Genomic DNA, 23,994 nt, shown 5'->3' with positions numbered 1-23,994 from the left:
GTCTTGGGCATAATAAAGTCAAAAGTTCTCTTCACTTAAGCTTTGGTCAACAGAAAAAAGGAAGAGCTTTAACATGGTGGTTTTCAGATTTGTTCTTTGGTCAAGCAGTTTAAAGCTCTCTGAAACTAGTCCCCTTACCTAGTATGAAAAGAGTCAAAATAGAGGATCCCAATTTAGTGAAGATATGTGTTCAGAATTTCTCGGGGGGTGGGGGTGGCAGGGTGAGGAAATAAAAGAAAAAAAAGAGACCCTAAACCCCAGATGCCAGATTAGAATTGTCTTAGGACATTAAGAGTAAAGGAGAACTAGCACTCAGAAGAGTAATGTTTAAATGGGTCAGCTTCTAAAAAGGGTAAGTTAACTTTAATCCTTAAACAGGAACATGACAAATGATTTCTGAGCAGAGGATTTACCAACATTTTCTTTTATCAGTTTAAATCCTCATCTGGACCCAGACCCAGGCAGAGGCACTGACAGTTCTGAAAGGCAGAAAGCAGTAGGAACCAAGCACGGACGTTCTGCCAGCTCTGTGCCCGCGGCCCCGGCCCCCGGGCCACTGTGCACACAGGACACACAGGGAGGCGGCAGGCGGCCTCACCACACAGGGCTGACCGGGGCGGGGGGGCGGGGGGGGGGGGGGGGGGGCTTTCTCAACAATGTAAGCATTTTAAATAGCAGGTGGGAGTGTTAGTTTAGAGCTTAGGAAGGACCCAGAAATTGGACATACCCCTCAGACAGTGACCATCATCAATATCTGATGGTGAAAGAAGAAATCACCTGGTGACCAGAACAAGACCAAACCTTGGGAGGCTCCTGGCCAGGGCGAGTTACACAACGAGGGGCAGTTTTTAGCCATGTTAGTGTTTACGGTTTTCCTTAAACAGCTGAACTTCAGACAAAAGGGAGAACACTTAGGTTGAACACTTGACTGGTTCAGTAAGGTTTCCAAGGTTGGCGGCCTCTGAGACCTGGACTGGAAGTAAGTGGAAGGCACTTGCTCCCTGGGGAGGAGGGCTGGGTGAGTCTCGAGGCTGCAGTTCCGGGGCGAGCAGGAGCTTTGGATGGGCCAAGTCTGTAGGCGGCGGGGAGAGGGTAATGGCCTGTGTGGTTAGCCAGGGCCAGGCTAGGGTCAGCGGGATTTCATAAGAAGAAGAGTTATAAAATAAAATATTTTTAATGGACAAAAAAGTAGAGTGAGGTCACCTCTTTTCTTAAAGGTGAAATGTAGCAAAGGAAGAATGTGAAGCAGTTTTTTTACTATTTACAAAATGCCATTTAGAACGAGGTGGCCACCGTCAGTAGTTGAGGAAACGTCTCTTGCGTGAGATGGCCACAGAAGTATGGTTCCTGGAACTGGCTCAGAAAGGCCACACGCTGTCCTGGGGGAGGGAGAGTTCCTCCAAGGGAGCACCAAAAAGGCTCAGTCTTCTGTTTCTTCATAGGTAGTCTCGTCAAAGGGCCTGTCCAGTAGAGGCACCAACCGATGACGGGAATACTTGAGTTGCAACAGGTCCCCAACTTCATCTATCTCCTTTAAAGCCTAAAAATATATAAGGGTAGAGGTCAGTCGGAGCCAGTAGGATGCAGGCATGCCTGGTGCTTTATGGTTCTAAAAACATCCATGGCACGATTATCCTCTCGTGTAACCATGTGCATCTAGTGCATTAACTCTGATCAGACTACAGGACAGCTATGGAAAGAGCCACTTTTTGAGCAAGAACGTCAGGCTGGTCATGAATAATAGGTTGTGAAGAGCAGTTATGTAGGATAAGGGGTAGAGCTCATCAAAGTATGCTATGCTTAGGAGAAAAAGGAATATGCGCCCTGAACTGCCAGGCTGGCTACCACTGTCATTCGTCCTTTCATACTTCAGTCCTTGCTGTTTCTATTTAACTACAAGAAAACCGATGGGAAGTCTGCGTTGAGATGCTTCCTAGATACAAGATGAAGAGAGTCCCCAAAGTGCACTGAGGATCAGACTTAGTAAGAAAGAGGAGAAGCTGTTAGGAGACTCTGGGTAGGTCATGGACAGGGTGGGGGTGAGGTAGCAAGAATGGACAGAGCCGGGACTTAAACTCAGACATGAGTTTGAACTCTAAAATCCTAATCTTGAGAGATCATCTTATCTTCCCATCAAAAACTAGTTATCTCAGTGTAACTTTCTTTCTTATAAAACTTCCTCTTTTGTTTTTCAAAAAAAATTCAAGCACTAAGAAAAGTTACGAAATGGAAAGTTTCTTCCTGATTGCTACACCCATCAGCTCACTGAGTTAACCTTTCCAAACAGCGGCACAGAGTGTCAGAACAGAAAATCCCAATACAAGAAGGGGATACGTGTTCACGATTTCTCAGGAAAAATCTAATAGAAGGACATGGACACTCGAAGCCCCAGATACTTCTCAGAGAAATCCAAAGAAGACTGTAAAAATATTGTAATCTTAGGTTCTAAGGCTTTTTAATAAAAGCACCTCACGCAGGCCTCACAAATGCAGTTTCCATGGCAGCTCTCCAGCCCTATTATTCACTCCCCAGCACCTGTGGATATTACCCAGTGGATCCAGTGACAAATCTAGGGGGAAGGGCCTTAGCTTTGGAGACAGGGCTCTCTCTGTGACACCATCTCATTAGACTAGGAAATGGTGAGGTGAGCAGTAGATGCCGGAATGTGACTGTCCAAATTCCCATCACATCATATACATCTGTCCACTCTTACGTTCATAATTTCATATGAAAATTTATACCTTCTACTTCATAACAGGAGTCAGTCAGTTGAATATTAGTAAAAGACACATTTACTTGTTCTTAAATTTTAACTTTTATCTTTTAAAAAGATTTTATTTATTTGAGAGAGAGAATGAATGAGTGGGGGGAGGGACAGAGGGAGAAAGAGAATCCTCAAACAGACTCCCCGCTGAGCACGGAGCCCAAAGAGGGGCTCAATCTCATGACCTGCGCTGAAATCAAGAGTCAGACACTTAACCGAGTGAGCCACCCAGGCGCCCCTAAATTTAACTTAAAAATCAGCATTCATAGGGGCACCTGGGTGGCTCAGTCGGTTAAGTGTCTGCCTTCAGCTTAGGTCTTGATCTCTGGGTCCTGGGATAGAGCCCCACATTGGGCTTCCTGCTTGGCAGGGAGTCTGCTTCTCTCTCTCCCATCACTCGTTCTCTCTCTCAAATAAAACCTTAAAAAAAAAAAAATCAGCATTTGTAGAGAGAAAAAAACCCCACCAATAAATATTCCTTATTTATTCTAGCATAAGAAAAAAATTCTTCATTCCAAATGTGGAAAATATAGAAAGCAAATTAAGAGCTGGACCTCAGTATGCTTTCAGAACAGGGCTATCTTGGGGCGCCTGGGTGGCTCAGTCAGTTAAGTGTCTGCCTTTGGCTCAGGTCATGATTCCAGGGTCCTGTGATCGAGCCTCACATCAGGCTCCCTGCTCAGCGGGGGTCTGCTTCTACCTCTCCTGTTCCCCCTGCTTATGCTCTCTAATAAATTAAAAAAAAAAAAAAAATCTTAAAAAGAAAAAAAAAGAACAGTGGTTATCTTTAAGAAAAGGTTTAACTGAAAGCTCCATATGGAAACAATTTAGGATTGAATTTCAGCTGGGAGAACCCATTAACCATTTATCCCCCCTGACCTCTGATATAGGATTTATTAATTTAAAACAACACATGACTAAGATCACAAAGTAAAAGACATTTATGAACTCTGACTTTAGAATATTTTTTTCATCGATGTAAAAAAAGAAAATGAATAGACAGAAAAACCCACAGTAGCCCAAAGGGATCTAGATTCCATGATTTCCTCTGATCCCATACCAAATATTTCAGATAAATAGGTTTTACTTACATAAAACTGCAACTAGAAACTGCCAGTTTGCCATTATGTGGGTCACCTGGTTTGAGTAGGAATAAGGGACCGTTACAAGTATCCTCATCTGTTAGCAGATAATCTACACTCAACCACTGGATTACAAGGTGAGATGGGTTCTTAGGGGGAAAAACATGTAAATCACAGAGTTGAGTTTGGTCCTTGAATGAGAGAATATTCTAGGACAGCTGTGCCCTGGAGCTGATCGATAACCTTGCCTTTCTCATTTTTAAAAATAAGTTTTATTGTGATACAATTCACATGCCATAAAAGTCACCTTATTAAAGTGTACAATTCAGTGCTTCTTAGTATATTCACAGAGCTGTACAATTTTCATCAGTATCTAAAGTATTATCACCTTAAAAAAGAAACCCCATACTCACATCCTCACCTCTGCCTTCCCCAGGCCCTGACAACCATCAGTCTATTTTCTGACCCTATGGATTTGCCTATTCTGGGCATTTCATAATGTGGTCTTTTGTGCCTGGCTTCTTTTACGTAGCATGATGTTTTCGGGTTCATCCATGTTGTAGGGCTCCAACTTCATTCTTTTGCATGTGGTTATCCAGTTGTCCAGTACCATTTGTTGAAGAGACTATTCTTATCCTATTAACTAGTCTGGGCTCTCTTGTAGAAAATCAACTGGCCATAGATGCTTGAGTGTATTTATGGACTCTCAATTCTCTTCCACCATTAGTCTACATGTCTATCCTTATGCTAGTCCACCACTGCCTTAATTACTGTAGCTTGTAGTAAGTTTCACATCTGGGAAGTTTGACTCCACCGACTTAGATTTTCTCTCTCCGTACTGTTTTGGCTACCTGGGGTCCCTTAACAGTTCCATATAAACTTTTTTTAAAGGCAAGTCAAACTTTTAAACACCTAAATAGAAGAGAATGGAAGAAAAGCTGGTATCAGTGGGTTAAAAAAATAATCAGTGCAGAAATTGCTAGTAAGATTTTTGAGAAATGGGAAAATCTATTGAAAAAAATCTGAAAGGCACAATCAAAATAAAGATACAGTACCAGTAATAAACTGAATCCAATTTTCCAGTGTCAGAATGTGATTAAGAATATACTCATACTGGGGCGCCTGGGTGGCTCAGTCGTTAAGCGTCTGCCTTCGGCTCAGGTCATGGTCCCAGGGTCCTGGGATCGAGCCCCGCATCGGGCTCCCTGCTCCGCGGGAAGCCTGCTTCTCCCTCTCCCATTCCCCCTGCTTGTGTTCCCTCTCTCACTTTGTCTCTCTCTGTCATATAAATAAAATCTTAAAAAAAATATATATATATATATATACTCATACTTGTGGAAGTTTTGTTATATAGAAATAAGGAAGAAAAATCAGTCTTCAGCTGCTCAGAAATAAAAGTGTCAATTAAATTGCTACAATGAACTCTTAAAAACATGTATTCATAATATTCTTTAGTAGCTCTCCAATGAATTAATGGGTACTTCTAGCAACTGCAGCTGACCCATGAACAACGAGGGTTTGAACTGTGTGTGGGTCCACTTACATGTGGATTTTTTCGATAAATACAGTACTATAAATGTCTTTTTTCCTTATGATCTTCTTAATAACATTTTTCTTCTAGCTTACTTTATTGTAAGACTATAGTATATAACACATATAACTTACAAAATATGTATTAAATGCCTGTTTGTTATCAGTAAGGCTTCCAGTTGAATAGTACTTAAGTTTTGGGGGAGGCAAAAGTTACATGTAGATTTTTTTACTTTGGGATGGGGGGGTGTGTTAGCTCTCCTACCCCTGCGCCCGTGTTGTTCAAGGTCAACCATAATTTTATGCAAATACCACATTCTAGAGTTCTATAAACTCCCAGAAAGCAATACTTATTTAAAGTCTGAAGTCTTGGATGTGAAATAACAGCATGTTAAGAGAATATCACAAGAATAAATAAAGAAACCATAATTAAATTCAGTAATTATGAGCCCTTACTATGCCTGGCACTGTGGTAGGTCCTGGAGATATAGAACGAGCAAAAGAGACTTAGTCTCTGCCCTCAAGCTTTATCCAGTGGAGAAGATCGCCATTAAATAATTCCAGGTGGGAAGGATTTACTAAGGGGGTATCTTAAGATTCCAAGGAAATGGCAAGCAAGAGGACTGGGGAATACCCTTGAGCAAGTTTACTTTAAGTGGAGATGTGAAGAGTCAGTAGAAGTCAGCCAGGCAAAGGAGAGAGAGGGCTCAAGAGAGAAAATTCTAGAGACACAAAACAAGATACAAGAAGGCTTGCAGTAGAAACAGCTAGAGTACAAAGAGAGACAGTTGTAGAGGCCATAAGGGAGAGCGTGGAACAAGATAAAGCCATAAATTCCCCAGAGCCCTGACTGCACAGGGTCTAGTGGGCAATGCTAAACAGTTTTGAATTTTTTTTTTGTAAATAGCAATGTTTTAAGCAGCATCGCATACTCCCTCCTCTATTTTACCAGTTAATACCTCAGGTGCTCAAAGAACATCAGGATCAACAGATGATCAATTTCATCTGATATCCAGGCCTCCTTAGTATAGGTATATTTATATCAAGGTGAGAGTGTCTACTTACAGTATCAAGTATTTCTTTGGTATGAGCTGCTGACAGGCAAAACCGGGCTCTGGACTCAATAATTGGAGTAGCAGGAAATCCCACCACAACTACACCAATATTCCGCTTTAGCATCTCCCGTCCAAAGGCGCTGTGAGGAGAAAACAGGGTAAAGACACCAGGAAGAGTAATAAACCACAGAACAAAGGTCCTGAATGATTTAAACTCTTAGATGATACAGACATTGGCAACTTCTATTAGGAATTTCCTCTTCTTTTTAAGTTAAAATTGCCAGACTTAGGGGCATCCGGGTGGCTCAGTCGGTTAGGCAGCTGACTCTTGATTTCGGCTCAGGTCGTGACCTCGGGGTCCTGGGATTGAGCCCCACATTGCAGCACTGCATCGGGCTTCATGCTCAGCGGGGAGTCTGTCTGTCTCCCCCTCTCTCTGCTCCTCCCCACTGCTGGCTCGCACACACATGCTCACACACACTCTCTCTCTCAGATGGATAAATAAATCTTAAAAAAAATTGCCAGACTTCAATTCAATCCTAAAGTGGTCTTCTCCCAAATGGTTTCCTTCACAAAGGTGAAGAATATAGTTGTCAGAGACCAAATTTTAATAGGGCTTCTCTAAACTAATTTGCAGTTACAGCCTTAAAATGTTCCTGACACGTAAGAATGGTTCAGAGGCTTCAAAATGAACTCAAGTTTAAAAGTTTGTCCTTGAGGGGTGCCTGGGTGGCTCAGTCGTTGAGCGTCTGCCTTCGGCTCAGGTCACGATCCCAGGGTCCTGGGATTGAGCCGCGCATCAGGCTCCCTGCTCAGCAGGAGAGTCTGCTTCTCCCTCTCCCACTCCTCCTGCTTGTGTTCCCTCTCTCGCTGTGTCTCTCTCTGTCAAGTAAAGAAATAAGATCTTTAAAATAAATAAATAAATAAATAAATAAATAAATAAATAAATAAAATCTTATTCCCTGAAATGTTAGATTTGGCAGCTCAAACAATTCTTTTTTTTTTTTTTTTTTTAAGATTTTATTTATTTGACAGAGAGTGCACAAGCAGGGGGAGCCACAGGCAGAGGGAGAGGGGAAGCAGGCTTCCCGCTGAGTGGGGAGTCGGATGAGGGGCTCGATCCCAGGACCCTGGGATCAGGGCCTGAGCCGAAGGCAGACGCTTAACCGACTGAGCCACCCAGGCGCCCCAGTTTAAACAATTCTTAAGATTAAGGATGCCGATGGGACGCCTGGGTGGCTCAGTCGGTTAAGCATCTGCCTTTGGCTCGAGTCATGGTCCCGGGGTCCTAGGATTGAGTCCCAAGTTGGGCTCCTTGCTCAGCAGGGTGCCTGCTTCTCCCTCTGCCTGCCCCTCCCCCTGCCGCTCCCCCTGCTTGTGCTCTCTCTCTCTGACAAATAAATAAATAAAATCTTTAAAAACAAAAAACAAAAAGATTAAGGATGCAGAGGATCTGCTATAACATGGACATCTTTCTGCTGACAGAATGACTGACTAGCATTAGCCCTCTAGATCAGGCACTTCTTTTTTCCCCAAGTTTATTTATTTATTTATTATTATTTTTTTTTAAGAAGATTTTATTTATTTATTTATTTGACAGAGAGAGAGAGAGACACAGCGAGAGAGGGTACACAAGCAGGGGGAGCGGGAGAGGGAGAAGCAGGTTTTCCGCGGAGCAGGAAGCCCGATGCGGGGATCCCAGGACCCCGGGCCCACGACCCGAGCCGAAGGTAGACACCCAACGACTGAGCCACCCAGGCGCCCCTGTTTATTTATTTATTTCAGTGATCTCTACACCCAACGCGGGACTCGAACTCACCACCCCGAGATCAAGAGTCATCTGCCTGCCCTCTCAATCTCCCATATCCTGGTCTACTTTTCCCCGTAACATGTATCGTCTTCTTCTTTTTTTTTTAAAGATTTATTTATTTGAGAGAGAGAGAGAGAGAGAGTGAGCATGAGAGGGTGGAGGGTCAGAGGGAGAAGCAACGCCCCGCTGAGCAGGGAGCCCGATGCGGGACTCGATCCTGGGACTCCGGGATCATGACCTGAGCCGAAGGCAGTTGCTTAACCAACTGAGCCACCCATGCGCCCCCATCTTCTAACAAATTACATAATGTATTTATTACATTTGTCTGACTCCTGCCCCGTTAGAACATAAGCTCCACAATGGCAGGGATTTTTATGTTTGTGTTCTGTCCACTGACCTATCCTAATCTCCTAGAAGAGTGCATTAAACTCAGTATTTGTTTAATAAAAGACTAACAAGTTAACTTATTTTATAAATTGGAATCCACTATTTAATCTATGGAATTTCTAGCAAATCTAGAAGGTTAACATAATGAGGCCAAGACAATTTTTCCTAACAAAATACACAAGCCTGAGTGTAATATCACGGAAGCCTTGAGTCTAATGAGACCAGTCTGTAGCCTGCAACAGAACATACCCAATTTTGGGGCACCTGAGTGGCTCAGTTGTTAAGCGTCTGCCTTCAGCTCAGGTCATGATCCCAGGGTCCTGGGATCAAGCCCTGCATCGGGGCTCCCTGCTCCGCAAGAAGCCTCCTTCTCCCTCTCCCACTCTCCCTGCTTGTGTTCCCTCTCTCGCTGTGTCTCTGTCAAAAAAAAAAAAAAAAAAAAAAAAAGAACATACCCAATTTTGGCCGGCATGTAGAGCATCAAAGGCACCACTGGAGAGTCTTCATTCCCATAGATGATGAAGCCCATCTCTTTCAGACGTCTCCTGAAATACTTCGTGTTTTCAGCTAACTGCTGGATACACTCTGTGCCTGGAAAATCATGAGGAGGAAAACACAAATAACACTAAGAAAAAAGGAGTGGAAAAAAGACAGCAATGTATCTCCATTTTGTCAATCAGTCCTATGTTTGGTTCTTCATTTCTAACATAAAATGTTTTCACGTAACAAACTGTATGAAATATAAATATAAACAAATCTTGCTTTGTGGTCTGCCACAGGTGTTCCTAGCAGCTTTTGTAATAACATACAAAATGAAGTTTAATGATTAGTATTGTCATGGCACATTAGCATCCTTAAACATTTTCATCAATACACCTCATTTAACACTCTACCATCCCTTCACAGTAGGTAGAATGTTCACTGTTCTCTTCATTTTATCGATTAGGTGACTCTCACAAAGGTGGTGACTGGCCTGCAGTCACAAGGTAATAAGGCACAGTTGAGACTAGAATCTAGGTCTCTCAACCTCAATATTCATCCCAATGAACCAAGCTGCAAATACTTTTACACATATGACCAGATGTAGAGCCATTAGAGCCCCAAATTTTCCTCTTAAGAGTTTGATTTTATGTCACCATCTCCCTGAAACTTCTATCAGACAACAGTTGTGTATCCATAATAACATATATATTTTTTTAAAGATTTTATTTATTTATTTGACAGAGAGAGACACAGCGAGAGAAGGATCACAAGCAGGGGGGAGTGGGAGAGGGAGAAGCAGGCTTCCCACAGAGCAGGGAGCCCTATGTGGGGCTCAATCCCAGGACCCTGGGATCATGACCTGAGCAGAAGGCAGACGCTTAATGACTGAGCCACCCAGGTGCCCCCATAATATCATATTTTTAATCCTAGTTTGTTCATCTTCCCTAAAATATAAAGGGATTAAAACAAACATTTCTCAAACTGCTAACTAACTAACTAAATGTTTAGACTGGGTTTTGACATTACGGTAGGTCAATCTATGAACAGACGTCCAAACAATCATTCTGTTCTAAAAAGAGTAAGCCTAAATTCAAAACATCAGCTTGCAAAGGGCTAAGAACTGTTTCAGGGTCTTCTCGACCACAAATACTCATAAACAAGAAAAGGTTGCAGTCATTTTCTCACATATATTAGAAAGCCAACAAATTCACATTTTAAAAAATACAAATTTCATACAATTCAAAAGATAAGTAATCAGTTTATCAGAAATACAGGTGGTTAACAAATGTCCTTAGAATACCAACTTATCCAACCATTCACTGATGAAAAGCTACCCTCAATAAGTCTGCTATAAATAACCCACAGTTAATACTTTGTGCAAATAATTTCAGGTTGACTTCGATTGGCTTACTGTGAGCGCTGAAGAACGCCACTTCAGTTATGAACCCTGTCTCACAATAAAGCAGACATTAAAGTATGGTACATTTCGGTATGTCTATAACTGATGATCCTGTGCCCAGTTTTTCCCCAGAAATACCAATACATGCTTACTCCACATTTAGAAAAAGAGACTTCCACTTCTGGCCAGGATAGAGTACCCGGGACCAGATTTACCTTTCTGCTGTCCACAACAGAAAACTGGACAAAGCACATAAAACAAAATGCATATAAAATGATTTTCAAACACCAGGTCATAGGCAGCACTGGACTGTGCTATTGGAGAGAAGGAAAACAAAACATGAGCCTCTGGATTGCTCCCTGACTGGCTAGAGGCAGGTCCCAGGCTGTTTGCTGCCCAGGGAGAGGAACCTAGTCTGGTTAGGGGAGGACACCAGAGACTGGAGTTGGGGGTTCTGCAGCAGGGTCCCCTACAGCCTTTGGAGGAGTGCCATCTGCTCTGCATGAGAAGAAACCACCAGGGGCTGGGGAAAGAACCACCAGAAAGCAGCAGAGTCAATAGTTCCTGGTGCTCATATGGAGTTGGCAACAGTTTGTATTTTCATCTCCCAAAATGGGAAGACCTCAGAATCACACTAGCCGTGGAGTGAAATTAGCCCTAGACTAAAAGTTGCTGTGGGTCTATCCTAACAAACCTTAAAAGCAAGTCTGGAAAGGATCCAACTGATTCCAAGAACAAAGTCCAACAACACTACCTAAAGGAATACAACAAAGCGCAACCCCTGATAATGTAAAATTTACAACGTCTGGCATACAATAAAAAATTCCAGGCATTCAAAGAAACAGGAAAATATGACCCATCAACCAGGAGATAAGTCAATCAACAGAAACAGACCAGAAATGACAGAGTATCAGGAGACAAGGATGTACAAAATGCTATTATAAATACCCTCCATACATTCAGAAAGGTGGAGGAAACACGATAAAGGGAGAAAGGAAATATATAAAAAGGAACAAACAATTGATACAGGCAACAATGCTGATGGATCTCAAAAGCATTATGTTACATGAAATAAGCCAGACACAAATAAGCCTCTCACAAAGGTGGTGACTGGCCTGCAGTCACAAGGTAATAAGGCACAGTTGAGACTAGAATCTAGGTCTCTCAACCTCAATATTCATCCCAATGAACGAAGCTGCAAATACTTTTATACATATGACCAGATGTAGAGCCATTAGATCCCCCAATTTTCCTCTTAAGAGTTTGATTTTATGTCACCATCTCCCTGAAACTTCTATCAGACAACAGTTGTGTATCCATAATAACATATATTTTTTTAAAGATTTTATTTATTTATTTGACAGAGAGAGACACAGCGAGAGAAGGATCACAAGCAGGGGGGAGTGGGAGAGGGAGAAGCAGGCTTATACACTGTATGCATTCATTTATAGGAAAAGTCTAAAAGACATAATTATAGATACAGAAAACAGATTAGTGATTGCCAGGGACTGGAGAGAGAACTGACAGCACAGGGGTATGAGGGAACTTTTGGGGGGTGACAAAAATATTCTAGCCCTTGATTGTGGTATGGTTACCTGACTGTATACATTTATCAAAACTCATGGAATTATACACTTAAAATTGGTGAATTTTACTGTATACAAATGATATCTCGTTAAAGATTATTTATTATTTTTTAAAAGTTTATTTATTTATTTGACAGAGAGAGAGAGAGACACAGCGAGAGAGGGAACATAAGCAGGGGGAGTGGGAGAGGGAGAAGCAGGCTTCCCGCGGAGCAGGGAGCCCGATGCGAGTCTCGATCCCAGGACCCTGGGATCATGACCTGAGCCGAAGGCAGACGCTTAACGACTGAGCCACCCATGCGCCCCTAAAGATTTTTTTAAAAATTTAATGAAACACTTGCATATTAGTATATGTTATTTTTTTTTTCTGTACCCACTTTATTATTTTGCAACTTGCTACCTTTTTCTCATCACAAACCAACTAGTTAAAAATTTTTTTTTCTCCAAGAATATCAAGAAAAATTATCAAGGAAGAAAAGAAATCTTAAGGATGTAGACCTTAACTTTTCCTTTTTTTTTTTTTAAAGATTTTATTTATTTATGAGAGAGAGAGAGCACAAGCAGGAGGAGGGGCTGAGGGAGAAGCAGGCTCCCCAATGAGTGGGGAGCCCAACTCGGGGCTTGATCCCAGGACTCCGGGATCATGACCTGAGCCAAAGGCAGATGCTTAACTGACTGAGCCATCCAAGTGCCCCAGACCTTAACTTTTCCAATTAGTGTATCATTCTAAGTAAGTTTTCTTTAATGAAAGGAAGTGAAAATCTCAGTCTCACTATTCATCACCATCTGCTCCCTGACAAGAAGAGTCCCAGAAGAAAATACATCTAAAACGACACTCACATAACACAACCTGAAGATAGTGGGAATAGCATTTAAAGTCTCCAACTTACACATCCCATTATTGTTGAACAGTATTCCTTTGTAAAGATACACCACCATTGTTTTGTTTGTATATCCACTCATATGTTACTGGACATCAGGGATTACCAACCTTCACTTTGGCAGCTATAAAGTTTAGATTAAAAAGAATTCTCTCCTAAACATGTATTTAAGCATCCTAGTCACACTGGAATTGAAATAAAATTTAAAAATAAAATGAAAAGAATTAAAAAAAAAAGAATTAACAGCTCAATTTCACTTGATCCTGACTGCTTTTAGATGGTTATAATAAAAGAATGTACTATTTATACTTTACACATAAAGAAACAGGCCCAGGGGTGTTAAATTATTTCTCTAAGGCCTTTCAGGAGGCAGATCAAGGTTTTCTGATTCTGTCAGTGCTTTTTCTTCTACACCAAACCAAGCAATTATGTATTTTTCAAACTTTAAAGTGTTCAGCCCTTTATTGGGTAAGAGTACCTGTGTCTTATTTTTAAACAGCACTTACTGGCAATGAATGGGGTAGGGATGAATGGGTGCAGGAGCCTAAGGAGACACAGGGCAAGTATGAGACAAGTGAAAAGCAATTCTTCCAATAAATTCACCCTGAACAGCAAACTGCAATCTCTGCTGTTGAGTACCGGAATAAAGACTGAGCGGAAGTGTCAGGCCAGTGCTAAAGAAGTCGGCTCAGAAATGGCAGTCGTAGGGAATCACACAAATTAAGTGGTCTGTTGGACCTACAGAAGTCATAGCCTGAACCAGAAACTGCTGATATTTGACTGTCACCTAAAAATGGCAATTTCTTATGGTTCAACCAAATAATTTCAAAGACAATAATAGGAAAAGTAGACAAATAACTGCAGACAATTCAGTAAGCTCTGGCGCTTATACATACTGGGAAGTAGTTACATAGTTATTCCTTATTCTTAAGGTGATGCTGAATTTTAAAGACAACACAGTTACCCATTTTGAATTAAATATCATCTAAAATACTAGTTAAGAGGCACCTGGGTGGCTCAGTCAGTTAAGCGTCTGCCTTCAGCTCAGGTCATGATCCTAGGGTCCTGGGATCCAGCCCCAGGCTGGGCTCTCTGCTCAGCAGGAAGCCTGCTTCTCCCTCTCCCCAACCCATCCCCACCATGTGCGTGCTCTCTGTCTGAAATAAATAAGATCCTTAATAATATAAAATAAAATACTAGTTAATACTAATGCAAGAAGTGTAATTGCTACTTAAATCCAATCTGCTAGCTCAATTCGAAGAAGTTTTCTTACCGGAGCTGCAGCAAGTTATAATGGGCTGGAAGAATGGTCTAACAGCGATTTTTTTCTTTCTTTCTTTCTTTTTTAAGTAATCTCTACACCAACACGGGCTCAAACTGATGACCCCAACAAGAGTCACATGTTCTACCAAGTGAGCCAGGCAGATGCCCCTCTAACAGGGATTTAAAACATGTAAAAAAAGAAGGCTTAGCCTTATTTAAAAAAAATTCTAACTCTTAAAATGTCTTTATTCTTTTAAGAACACAGATGGTAACAGAAGAGGTCAGCATTCTTCTCCACTTTTCAAACATAAATCTTTACTTTTAAGGATGATAAAAAGCAAAGCAATTCTGAGAAAATCTCTACACTGATTCTCTTGAACTTTACAACTAAACCTCACTCTGTGGCTGTGTTTGTGGAGTCCTTCAGTAAAAATCTGTGGCATGGTATAAAAGAGAAAGAAAAGGAAACAGGAGTACATAATTTAATTTTTCAGAAAATGTAAAAGATAACTTTAATAGGTCATTTTTAGTCCTCAACTTCTTTGCAATAAATTTTATGCTTAGGAAGTGATGAAGGATCAAAAGATTGTGATGGCATCATTAGATTTAATTCTTTTAAGGAAAGAGAAAACCTAAAAAGGAGGGGCATCACAATTATTTACCTATTGATAACCTATATTAATAACTTTACATCACTTTTATGAAATAGGATTAGATTTGGAGCTATATATATTAACCACTGCCAAACAGATTGTGAAGTTGAACCAACTGCATTCCAGATGTTCTCCAAAAGGTATATTTTATCACGTCTTAATCCAGATTCCTCGGGATTTTCATTCAGCCATGTAAACTTAATGTTTGAAGGAACTACTGGTTTATCACTCAAATGAAATTTCAATGCCCCCTCAGGTATCAATCAGACCAGATAGTATTCTATGAGCTACAAATTTTCTAAAGTCTCAGGACTGGTTAAAAAAACGGGATAAGACCTATGTACAAAGTAAGGGGATACAAAAGGCAGCAGATATTTTGTCTTAAATGGCATTAGTGCTAACTACTCAGAAGTTATGCTTGAAAGAATATAACATGTACTCACCTGCTTAAATAGCAATATAATTGTCAATTTAGCTGATGAGCTTTTATATAACTTATAACACAATCAACAAAATATGTCTCAGTCTGCAACTTCAAAAACAACATTTCCGGTGTTAACTGAAATCTTTCAAAATAAAGGACACAAATATAAATGATGTTCAGCCAGAGTTGATCCCCTAACTCACATCATACTCCATTATACAGCTCCTAATCTTCTTAGATTTCCTGGATATGCTGATATAATCTGCTTTCCTGGGAAAAATAAAATAAAATTACTGCTACTCTTCAGACTTCTACTTCCCAATTAATTATAATGGGCTGGAAGAATTTGAAATTGAAGAACTTCTTCCCCCACTCCCCCCTTCTTCTTAAAGGTCATAATTTCAAAGCAGATAAGGGTTTTCTTAATTGAGGGTCCCCCAAACAAAACAGGTAGCCCCAAGAATGGTTTCAATTAGTTTTCAGCATTAACCACAAGGTAAGGGTCATAAGGCAGGATAAAATATGGAAAAAAAACTACCCAACACCTTGTTCTAATTTATACTATTAAACACATTACATTGTGGATATTTCACATAATATCTCTTAATACTTTATGTCTCAGAATTGAATTTAACTATCAATCTTTTATTTTTTTTTTAAAGATTTTATTTATTTATTTGACAGAGAGAGACACAGCGAGAGAGGGAACACAAGCAGGGGGAGTGGGAGAGGGAGAAGCAGGCTTCCAGCCGAGCAGGGAGCCCGACGCGGGGCTCGATCCCAGGACCCCGGGATCATGACCTGAGCCGAAGGCAGACGCTTAAAGACTGAGCCACCCAGGCGCCCCTTAACTATCAATCTTTTAGTTTAATCATCTGTCCAAATGTCTCATTTTTGCTATCTGGAAAGTTACTTTTTCTAATATTTTACTGTGGTTGGATTATACTGCAGAGTGGAAAGGAACGATGTTTCACTCCAGTGGTTTTTCCTCTTGAAAAGCATTTTTTAAAAATAGAATAAACAGGGACATTCTGTGTTTACTTTGCCTATGTTAAGCATGTGTTGCCACTGAAATCTACAATGAGGTTATATCTTAAAGATCTCTTAAATAAATGTTTATATAATATTAGGTGAATGAGATCACATGCAAACTATGTTTTCAAAGGCTATTCCCATGATTATGGAAGCTCTTCGTACTTTTCTCTTCAAGGCACAGAAAGGATGTAATCTAGCAAGCACAGTGCCAGGCTCCATAAATCCTTCTTTCCTTTCCTTTTTGTTTCAGCTACTGTATCTCGAAATATTACCAGGTTGACTACCACCCAGCCTTATCTTCTGATAAGATACTACTTTATAGTCTACTGTCAGTGAATGTAAGAATATGGTGATTCATATTAATCTAAATTGGCGTTCTCTTCTACTAGCGGTGCTACATCTGAAATCCAATGTTAGGCCAACAGCTCAATCTCTTGCTAGCCTGGAAGTATTCTGGGCCGAGGTGAAGAGGGAATCAGGTCTGCCTTAACTATTGCCACCATGGCAGTTCCGAGAACTGTCAATTATTTGCATGGTAGAAGATCTCAGATGCAAAATCACGATGACACTTTCCAAAGAGACAAGTACACCTAAGGCTGAGAATAAAAATTCCTTTTATGCTCAATACGTAAACCACAGCGTCTTTCCTACATCAGTAACTTCTAAGAGGAAGAACAGACTTAGTAGGGCTGCACTCCTTTCCCTTTTAGAAACAGGAAATTTAAGAGTTATTTCGCAGCAGAGGAAACTAAACCAATGCCCAGAGGTGCTAAGTCACTCCAATGGAGGAACCAGGATTTGAACACCCTGGTTCTTCTAGTCTTTTTTCTTTTCTTCTCTCTCTTTTTTTTTAAGATTTATTTATTTATTTTAAAGGGGCAGGGAGAGAAAAACTTAGGCAGACTCTACTAGATGCTGAGCCAGACGCAGAGCTCGATCTCTTGACCCCTGAGATCACGACCTGAGCTGAAACCAAGAGCCGGAGGCTTAACTGATGGAGCCACCCAGACGCCCCACTGGTTCTTCTAGTTTCTAAGACTGTGCCCTTAACCACTGCTCGCTGATCCACTCCAGCTTCTGTATTAAGTAGGTCTTGAAAGGGAATGGTAGTTAACGGGAATGAAAAAGGAGAACTGAGTAACTGTTTAATTGAAGTCACTGACAGGGCTTGCTGGCGCATACCCTGGAGACTTACCTGCCTCTTAGGACCTTTCACTAACTTTGCCTCCACCACCCCGGCCCAGGAGGCCACTCGGCTCCTGGATTCTTGGGCCCTGTCCATCTGGTCCTAGGGAAAGAGATGGTGCCCAGAGACTTCCTTTCATCTGTAGCCTCCTTCGTAACAGCGCACCAACTGGTCTTAAGGGTTAAACTGCTTCAAGCTTCTGCATTCTTCGCTTCCTGACCTAAGTCCCTGATCTGTCGCAGACCTGACTTATTTCCTTTGAGATTTGCAGACCACTGGTCTTGAGGCGTGGAGGACTCAACCTTCCCGCAGATAAGGCCTGACTCCACGCGAAAACAGCTGCCCTGATGCCAGACGTCTGTTCAGGCTCATGTCCACTCAGGAGTAGCTGCCGGACGCTGGCTTCTCCTGCATGCAGCCCCCTCCCCTTTCCCATGCCTTCCCTTTTAAAAGCCTCGGGCTTGCCCTGGATGGGGAAGATGGTCTTTGAGACGCTAGTCTACCATCTTCCCAGGTTGCTGGTTTTCTGAATAAAGCAACCTTTCTTTTCCCACCATCACTTGTCTCTCCAGTATCGATTTTCGTATGGCAAGGAGCCGAATCTGAGTTTGGAACTGGTTCTCTTGTCTGGTAAATTTCCATTCTAAGATTTCTATCACTGCTCCACCTTCCAAAGGGGGGCATCCTGGAATATTTCAGTCAACCATTGCCAGTATTTCTTAGTAAGACTGCTATTGGCATTTGGGGCACAGTTCTTGGTTAAGGCTGTCCAGTGTCCTGAAGAACATTTAGAATCACTGATCCCTTGGCGATAAATGCCAATACCACTTCCTCACAGCCCAGTCTGTGACAACCAAACATGCCCCTAGATGTTTCCCAATGTGTCTTAGGAAGGCAGCACAGTTCTTGGTTAGTTGAGAACTACTATTGGCCCTAAAGTTATTTCTTTACAGGGAGCATGGGTTTCTTTTCTCTTTAGCCTTAAACTTAAGCTGGAGATGCATTAGCTGTATATAGATCTTGGGCATGTTTTTACCTCCCTTAGATTCAATTACCAATTATCTAGAAGAAGATATACATGTGGGGCAATCTGGTATATTTAAAGTATAAAACCACACATGGGAAAAACCAATATAAAATAAAAGCTAACTGATTAACAGTGTATTAAAAGGCAATACTTTATGATTAGGTAGGGCCTCTCTTCAGCAGGCCCTTTCCTTACCTTTCTGGAATTTTATTTCTGTTCCATTAATTTGGACTGTTCCAAATTATTACAGCTTATATCATAAATTGTACTCCCTCATTACTCTACTCTCTCCAGTTTTTCTCCTCCTTCTATTGAGATATAATTCACGTCCTGTAAAATTCACCCCTTTACAATGTACAATTCAGTGGTTTTTAGTATAGTCACAAAGTTGTGCCACCATCACCGGTATGTCATTCATCCCCCTTTCCCCCCAAGGAAACTCCATACCTGTTAGCAGTCGTTCCCCATTTCCTCTCCCATTAATCTACTTCTTGTCTCTAGGAATTTGCCTATTCTGGACGTTTCATATAAATGGAAAAATATGATATGTGGCCCATGGTGTCTTCCTCCTTTCACTTAACATGATGTTTTCAAGGTTCATCCGTGTTGTAGCATGCGTTGGTACTTCATTCTTTTTTAATTGTCTTTGCATGGATACACCACATTTTGTTTACCCACTCGTCAGCTGATGCCCACTGGGTTGTTTTCACTTTTTGGCTATTGTGAATAATGCTGCTTTAAACATTCATGTACAAGTTATCATGTAGACATACGTTTTCAATTTGGTTGGGAATATACCTAGGAAGAGAATTTCTGGGTAATATGCTAATTCCATGCTTGCTGTGCGAGAAACTGGGAACTGTTTTCCAAAGTAGCCTGGCAATTTTACATTTCCACCAGTAACGTGGGAGCATTCCAATTTCTTGGATCCTCACTAACAATGTTAGTCTGTCTTTTTTATTCTGGTGCATGTAAAGTGCTTTCCTGTGGTTTTCATTTGCAAATCCCTAATGTCTAACAGGTTTGAATAACTTCTTTTTTTTGCGCTTATTGGCCATTTATGTATCTTTTTTGGAGAGATACTTATTTAAATCCTTTGCCCATTTTTTAATTGGGTGTTTTAATTGGTTTTAGTGTGAGTTGTAAAAGTTCTTTCTTATCAGACATGATTTACAAAATTCCTCCCATTCTGAGGGCTGTATTTTCACTTTCTGGATGAGGTGTCTTTCAAAGAACAAAAGCTTTGATGAAGTACAATTTATTTTTCTTGGTTGCTTGTTCTTTTGGGTGTTAGAACTGAGAAATCACTGCCTGCGTGCCTCGATGGTGCAGTCGGTAAGACTCTCTCCCCCTCTCCCTCTGTCCTTCCCTGGATGCACACACTCTCTTTCTCAAAAATAAATAAATCTTAAAAAAAAAAAAAAAAAAAAAATGAAATCCGTCTAATCCCACAGTTATGAGGATTTACATCTACGTTTCTTCTAAGAGTTTTGTAAATTTAGCTCTTACATTTAGGCCTTTGATCCATTTTGAGTTATTTTTATATATGGTGGGAGGTAGGGGTCCAACTTCATTTTTTTGCATGTGGATATGCAGTTTTCTCAGAATCCTTCATTAGAAGAGACTGTTCTTTCCCCATTGGACAGTCTTGTTGAATACCAACTAATCATAAATTAAAAAGTTTACTTCTGGACTCTCAGTTGTATAGCTTTTTTTTTTTTAAGATTTATTTATTTTAGATAGAGCGAGCAGGAGAAGGGTCGCAGAGGGAGAGAGAGAATCCTGAAGCAGATTCCCCGCTGAGTGCAGAGCCCGACACAGGGCTCAATTCCAGGACCCCGAGATCATGACCTGAGCCGAAACTGAGAGTCAGCCACTCAACTGACTGAGCCATCCTGGTGGCCTAGACTCTCAGTTGTATTTCTTGGTCTGTGTATTTATACTTGTGCTGGTATGACACTATCTTGATACTACAGCTTTGGGACATGAGACTCCTCTAACTTTGTTCTTTTTCAAGTCTATTATAGGTCTCTTGCATTTCCACATGAATATTAGGATTTGCTTGCCAATTTCTACAAAAAAGGTAGCTGGGATTTTGAAAGGGATATTGTTGAATCTATAGATCAACTTGGGAGGTACTGTCATCTTAACAATACTAAGTCCTCCAACCCATGAGCACAGGTATCTTTCCATTTGCTTAGGTCTTCTTCCTGCTTTTTTGGTACATTTTTTTCTTGGGTAGAATGTAGTAAATATTGCCAAAATATTGAGTTGGGTTGAGAAGGCAAGGCAAAGGAAGAAATGAATAAACACATTTAATATAAAATGATACAGTTCCTTAACCATCTGAGCCACCCAGGTGCCCCAAAATGATACAGTCCCTAATTTGAGTAAGAATAAATAATGTTTCTTCTTTTCTCCACTTCCATCTCTAATCCCCTCTGGAAATGTGTTTTTAAATGTATTAAAATGTGTTGGAAAGGTTATACTGAGTATTGACAAAAGAGTATCTGGAACTCTCAAGATGTTGCTAGTGAGACTGTGAACTGGGACTTTGTAAAAATGGCAATAAATGCTGAACCTAAGCATATGTCTATTCTATGACCTGGCAATTCTATTCCTAGGTACAAACACCCAACAGAATTGTGTACCAAAAGACACATACAAGAGTGCCACTCTTTTTTTTTTTAAAGAATTTTTTTTTTTTAGATTTATTTATTTATTTATTTGAGAGAGAGAGAGAATGAGAGAGAGAGCATGAGAGGGAAGAGGGTCAGAGGGAGAAGCAGACTCCCTGCCAAGCAGGGAGCCCGATGCGGGACTCGATCCCGGGACTCCAGGATCATGACCTGAGCCAAAGGCAGTCGCTTAACCAACTGAGCCACCCAGGCGCCCTAGAAATATATTCTAACAATATTTATTGTTTGATACTAGGCAGCAATGCAAATGAACTTATTGTTCCACCCAAATGTGCAGATAAATCTCAAAAGACATAATGATGAATAATACACAACAGATTCAAAAGAGTGATTATACGTATTATATGTATGATTCCACTCATATGAAGTTCAAGAACAGGCAAAACTAATAAATAGTGACAGAAGTCAAAATAGTGTCAAAATTATCTTTAGCCACTACATCAAAAACTAATGATGTAATGTATGGTGATTAACATAACATAAAAAAACAAACAAACCATTATGTTGCATGCCTTAAACTTAAAAAAAAAAATTATCTTTAGCAAGTTGGAATGGAGACTGGGAAGAGGCACAAGATAGCTTTTTGGGAAACAGAAATGTTCTATCTCATGATCTGGGTGGTGGTTAGACAGGTGTGTATTCACTGAACTGTATGCCTAAGATTTGTGCACATTACTGTAGGAATGTTAATACTTAAATAAAAGTAAAAATTAACATTTAAATACTTGGAAAATCAAAGGAAGTTAAAAAAACTGGAATGAGGGGCGCCTGGGTGGCTCAGTTGGTTAAGCGACTGCCTTCGGCTCAGGTCATGGTCCTGGAGTCCCGGGATCGAGTCCCGCATCGGACTCCCTGCTCGGCGGGGAGTCTGCTTCTCCCTCTGACCCTCCCCCCTCTCATGTGCTCTCTCTCAAATAAATAAATAAAATCTTTAAAAAAAAAAAAAAACTGGAATGAGATTAAATTTCTGATCCCTCAATTTATAATCTTAAGTATATCCAACTACTATTTAAGTAATCACCCTTAATAAAAACCACCCTTTTACTTAAAAAACAAAACCAAACAGAACCATCTAGATATTACAGGGTAGTCTCAGGCATTCTCCTGCCAGCCTTTGTTACTCAAGACAAACCTGGAAAAATACTGAAATTTTTTGGTGCTGTGTGTTCCAGGAATTTCTAAGACAGGGGAAGTGTTATGAAGCCCTTGCCTGGAGGCAGGAAATGAAAGCATAAAGGGGCTGGCCCTTCCTTTCTTTCCTCCGTTGTCTTTTTATTTATTTATTTATTTTTAAATTTTTAAGATTTTATTTATTTATTTGAGAGAGAGAGTGAGAGAGAGAGCACATGAGAGGGGGGAGGGTCAGAGGGAGAAGCAGACCCCCCGCCGAGCAGGGAGCCCGATGCGGGACTCGATCCAGGGACTCCAGGATCATGACCTGAGCCGAAGGCAGTCGCCCAACCAACTGAGCCACCCAGGCGCCCGCCTCCGTTGTCTTTTTAAATGATCATATGAATAAAGGCACAAATCAGACAATACTAGCCATAAAAATATTTATTTTCCACCTGTGCATCTGCTTTCATTCTCATAAAGTCATTTTTCCCTAGACGTTTTAGTATCAGGTTTTTCTTCTACATACTTTGCAAGAGGGAGAAACTGAGGAAAGGCCAGCACAAAGTATCGCTAACAAGTCTGGTTCCCACTGCCTACTGGACGACTGCCTTTTAGGAGAGCTACGGGGCATTATAATTGGAATTATCAGCATGTGATGGGGCACAGAACTACTCAGCAGAGAACAAGTTAAAATGATGCTACCGTAGGACTGCAGCAGGAATAAGCGTTCACTAGAGAGATCAACTTGGGATTAAAAAAGCTTAACCGTCTCTGGGTGAGTGTAGTATTATCAAGGCACAAAAGAACACGGTCTCTTGAGACTGTGTTTTCTAAGAAAGACTCAAATCTGATAATCTGACCATCAAATATGGTAATGTTGGCAAAATATTAATTTCTTAGGACTAATGCTTTTGATAAATTAGAAGAGAAGGATGGGTTTTTTGGAAAGTGGAGGGTGTGACTTCCATTTTAAAAGGGGTAAAGCTGAGCAGAGGGAGTAGATGCAGGCAGACAGTTTAGGAAAGGCTGGACTTGTCCCAGGACTTAAGAGATTCCTGAACTATTTAACCCCAGGTAAACAGAACATTCCTTACATGTGCAAGCATATCCTTTAACACGGAGAACTGCTGGGATTCCTGACTCCACTTAATCAGGAAATCAGAGTTCTAAAAATAACTTTTATTTCTTCCAAGAAAGAAGAAGTGGGTTGGCAAGTGAACATTTAGATTTGACAACCAACAGTAATAAAAAATATTCTGAAGTCTCTGGGGTTTTCAGGAGCCTAAAGGAAAACAGCTGAATGTTGAATCCCCATTAAAACTGCTACTTATTTTTTTTTAAATATGTACATCTACAAAAGTCTCAATAAAATGTGTAAGTTTGTTTCACACCATATTACTACTCCATATAAATGATGAACTATTCCATCAAATTCAATATTGTCAATTAAAAGTGCTCAGATTTGAGAAAAATGACCAATTTATATTAAGTTCACCAAGTAAGAGTTAAAACTGTGCATATACAGTAGCTGTGAATATGCTTTAGGATTTTTTTTAAGTCTGCTAAAATAAAATTGGGATGTTTATTACTTTTTCTACTGGCAGCAGCGAAAATCAG

General features: G+C 40.7%; 1 protein-coding gene across 2 annotated transcripts in view; it reads right to left on the bottom strand.

Annotated features, from left to right (window-relative positions):
• Positions 1–1,158: 1,158 nt before the first annotated feature.
• Positions 1,159–23,994, bottom strand: part of SPTLC2 (serine palmitoyltransferase long chain base subunit 2) — a 101,359-nt gene continuing 78,523 nt past the window's right edge. The window contains exons 10-13 of one of the 2 annotated variants that reach the window (XM_021679803.2): positions 9,084–9,219; positions 6,442–6,571; positions 3,856–3,901; positions 1,437–1,540 (exon numbers count right to left, since the gene is read on the bottom strand). In XM_021679803.2, coding sequence (XP_021535478.1) covers positions 1,521–1,540; positions 3,856–3,901; positions 6,442–6,571; positions 9,084–9,219 — 332 coding nt within the window. In that variant the 3' untranslated portion in view covers positions 1,437–1,520. Of the gene's footprint in view, positions 1,541–3,855; positions 3,902–6,441; positions 6,572–9,083; positions 9,220–23,994 lie in introns of both variants that reach the window. The other variant, XM_021679802.1, reaches the window with a different exon arrangement.

The sequence above is a fragment of the Neomonachus schauinslandi genome, chromosome 9 (assembly GCF_002201575.2).
Source record: "Neomonachus schauinslandi chromosome 9, ASM220157v2, whole genome shotgun sequence".
NCBI lineage: Eukaryota > Metazoa > Chordata > Mammalia > Carnivora > Phocidae > Neomonachus > Neomonachus schauinslandi.
This window is presented reverse-complemented; position numbering and strand designations above follow the sequence as displayed.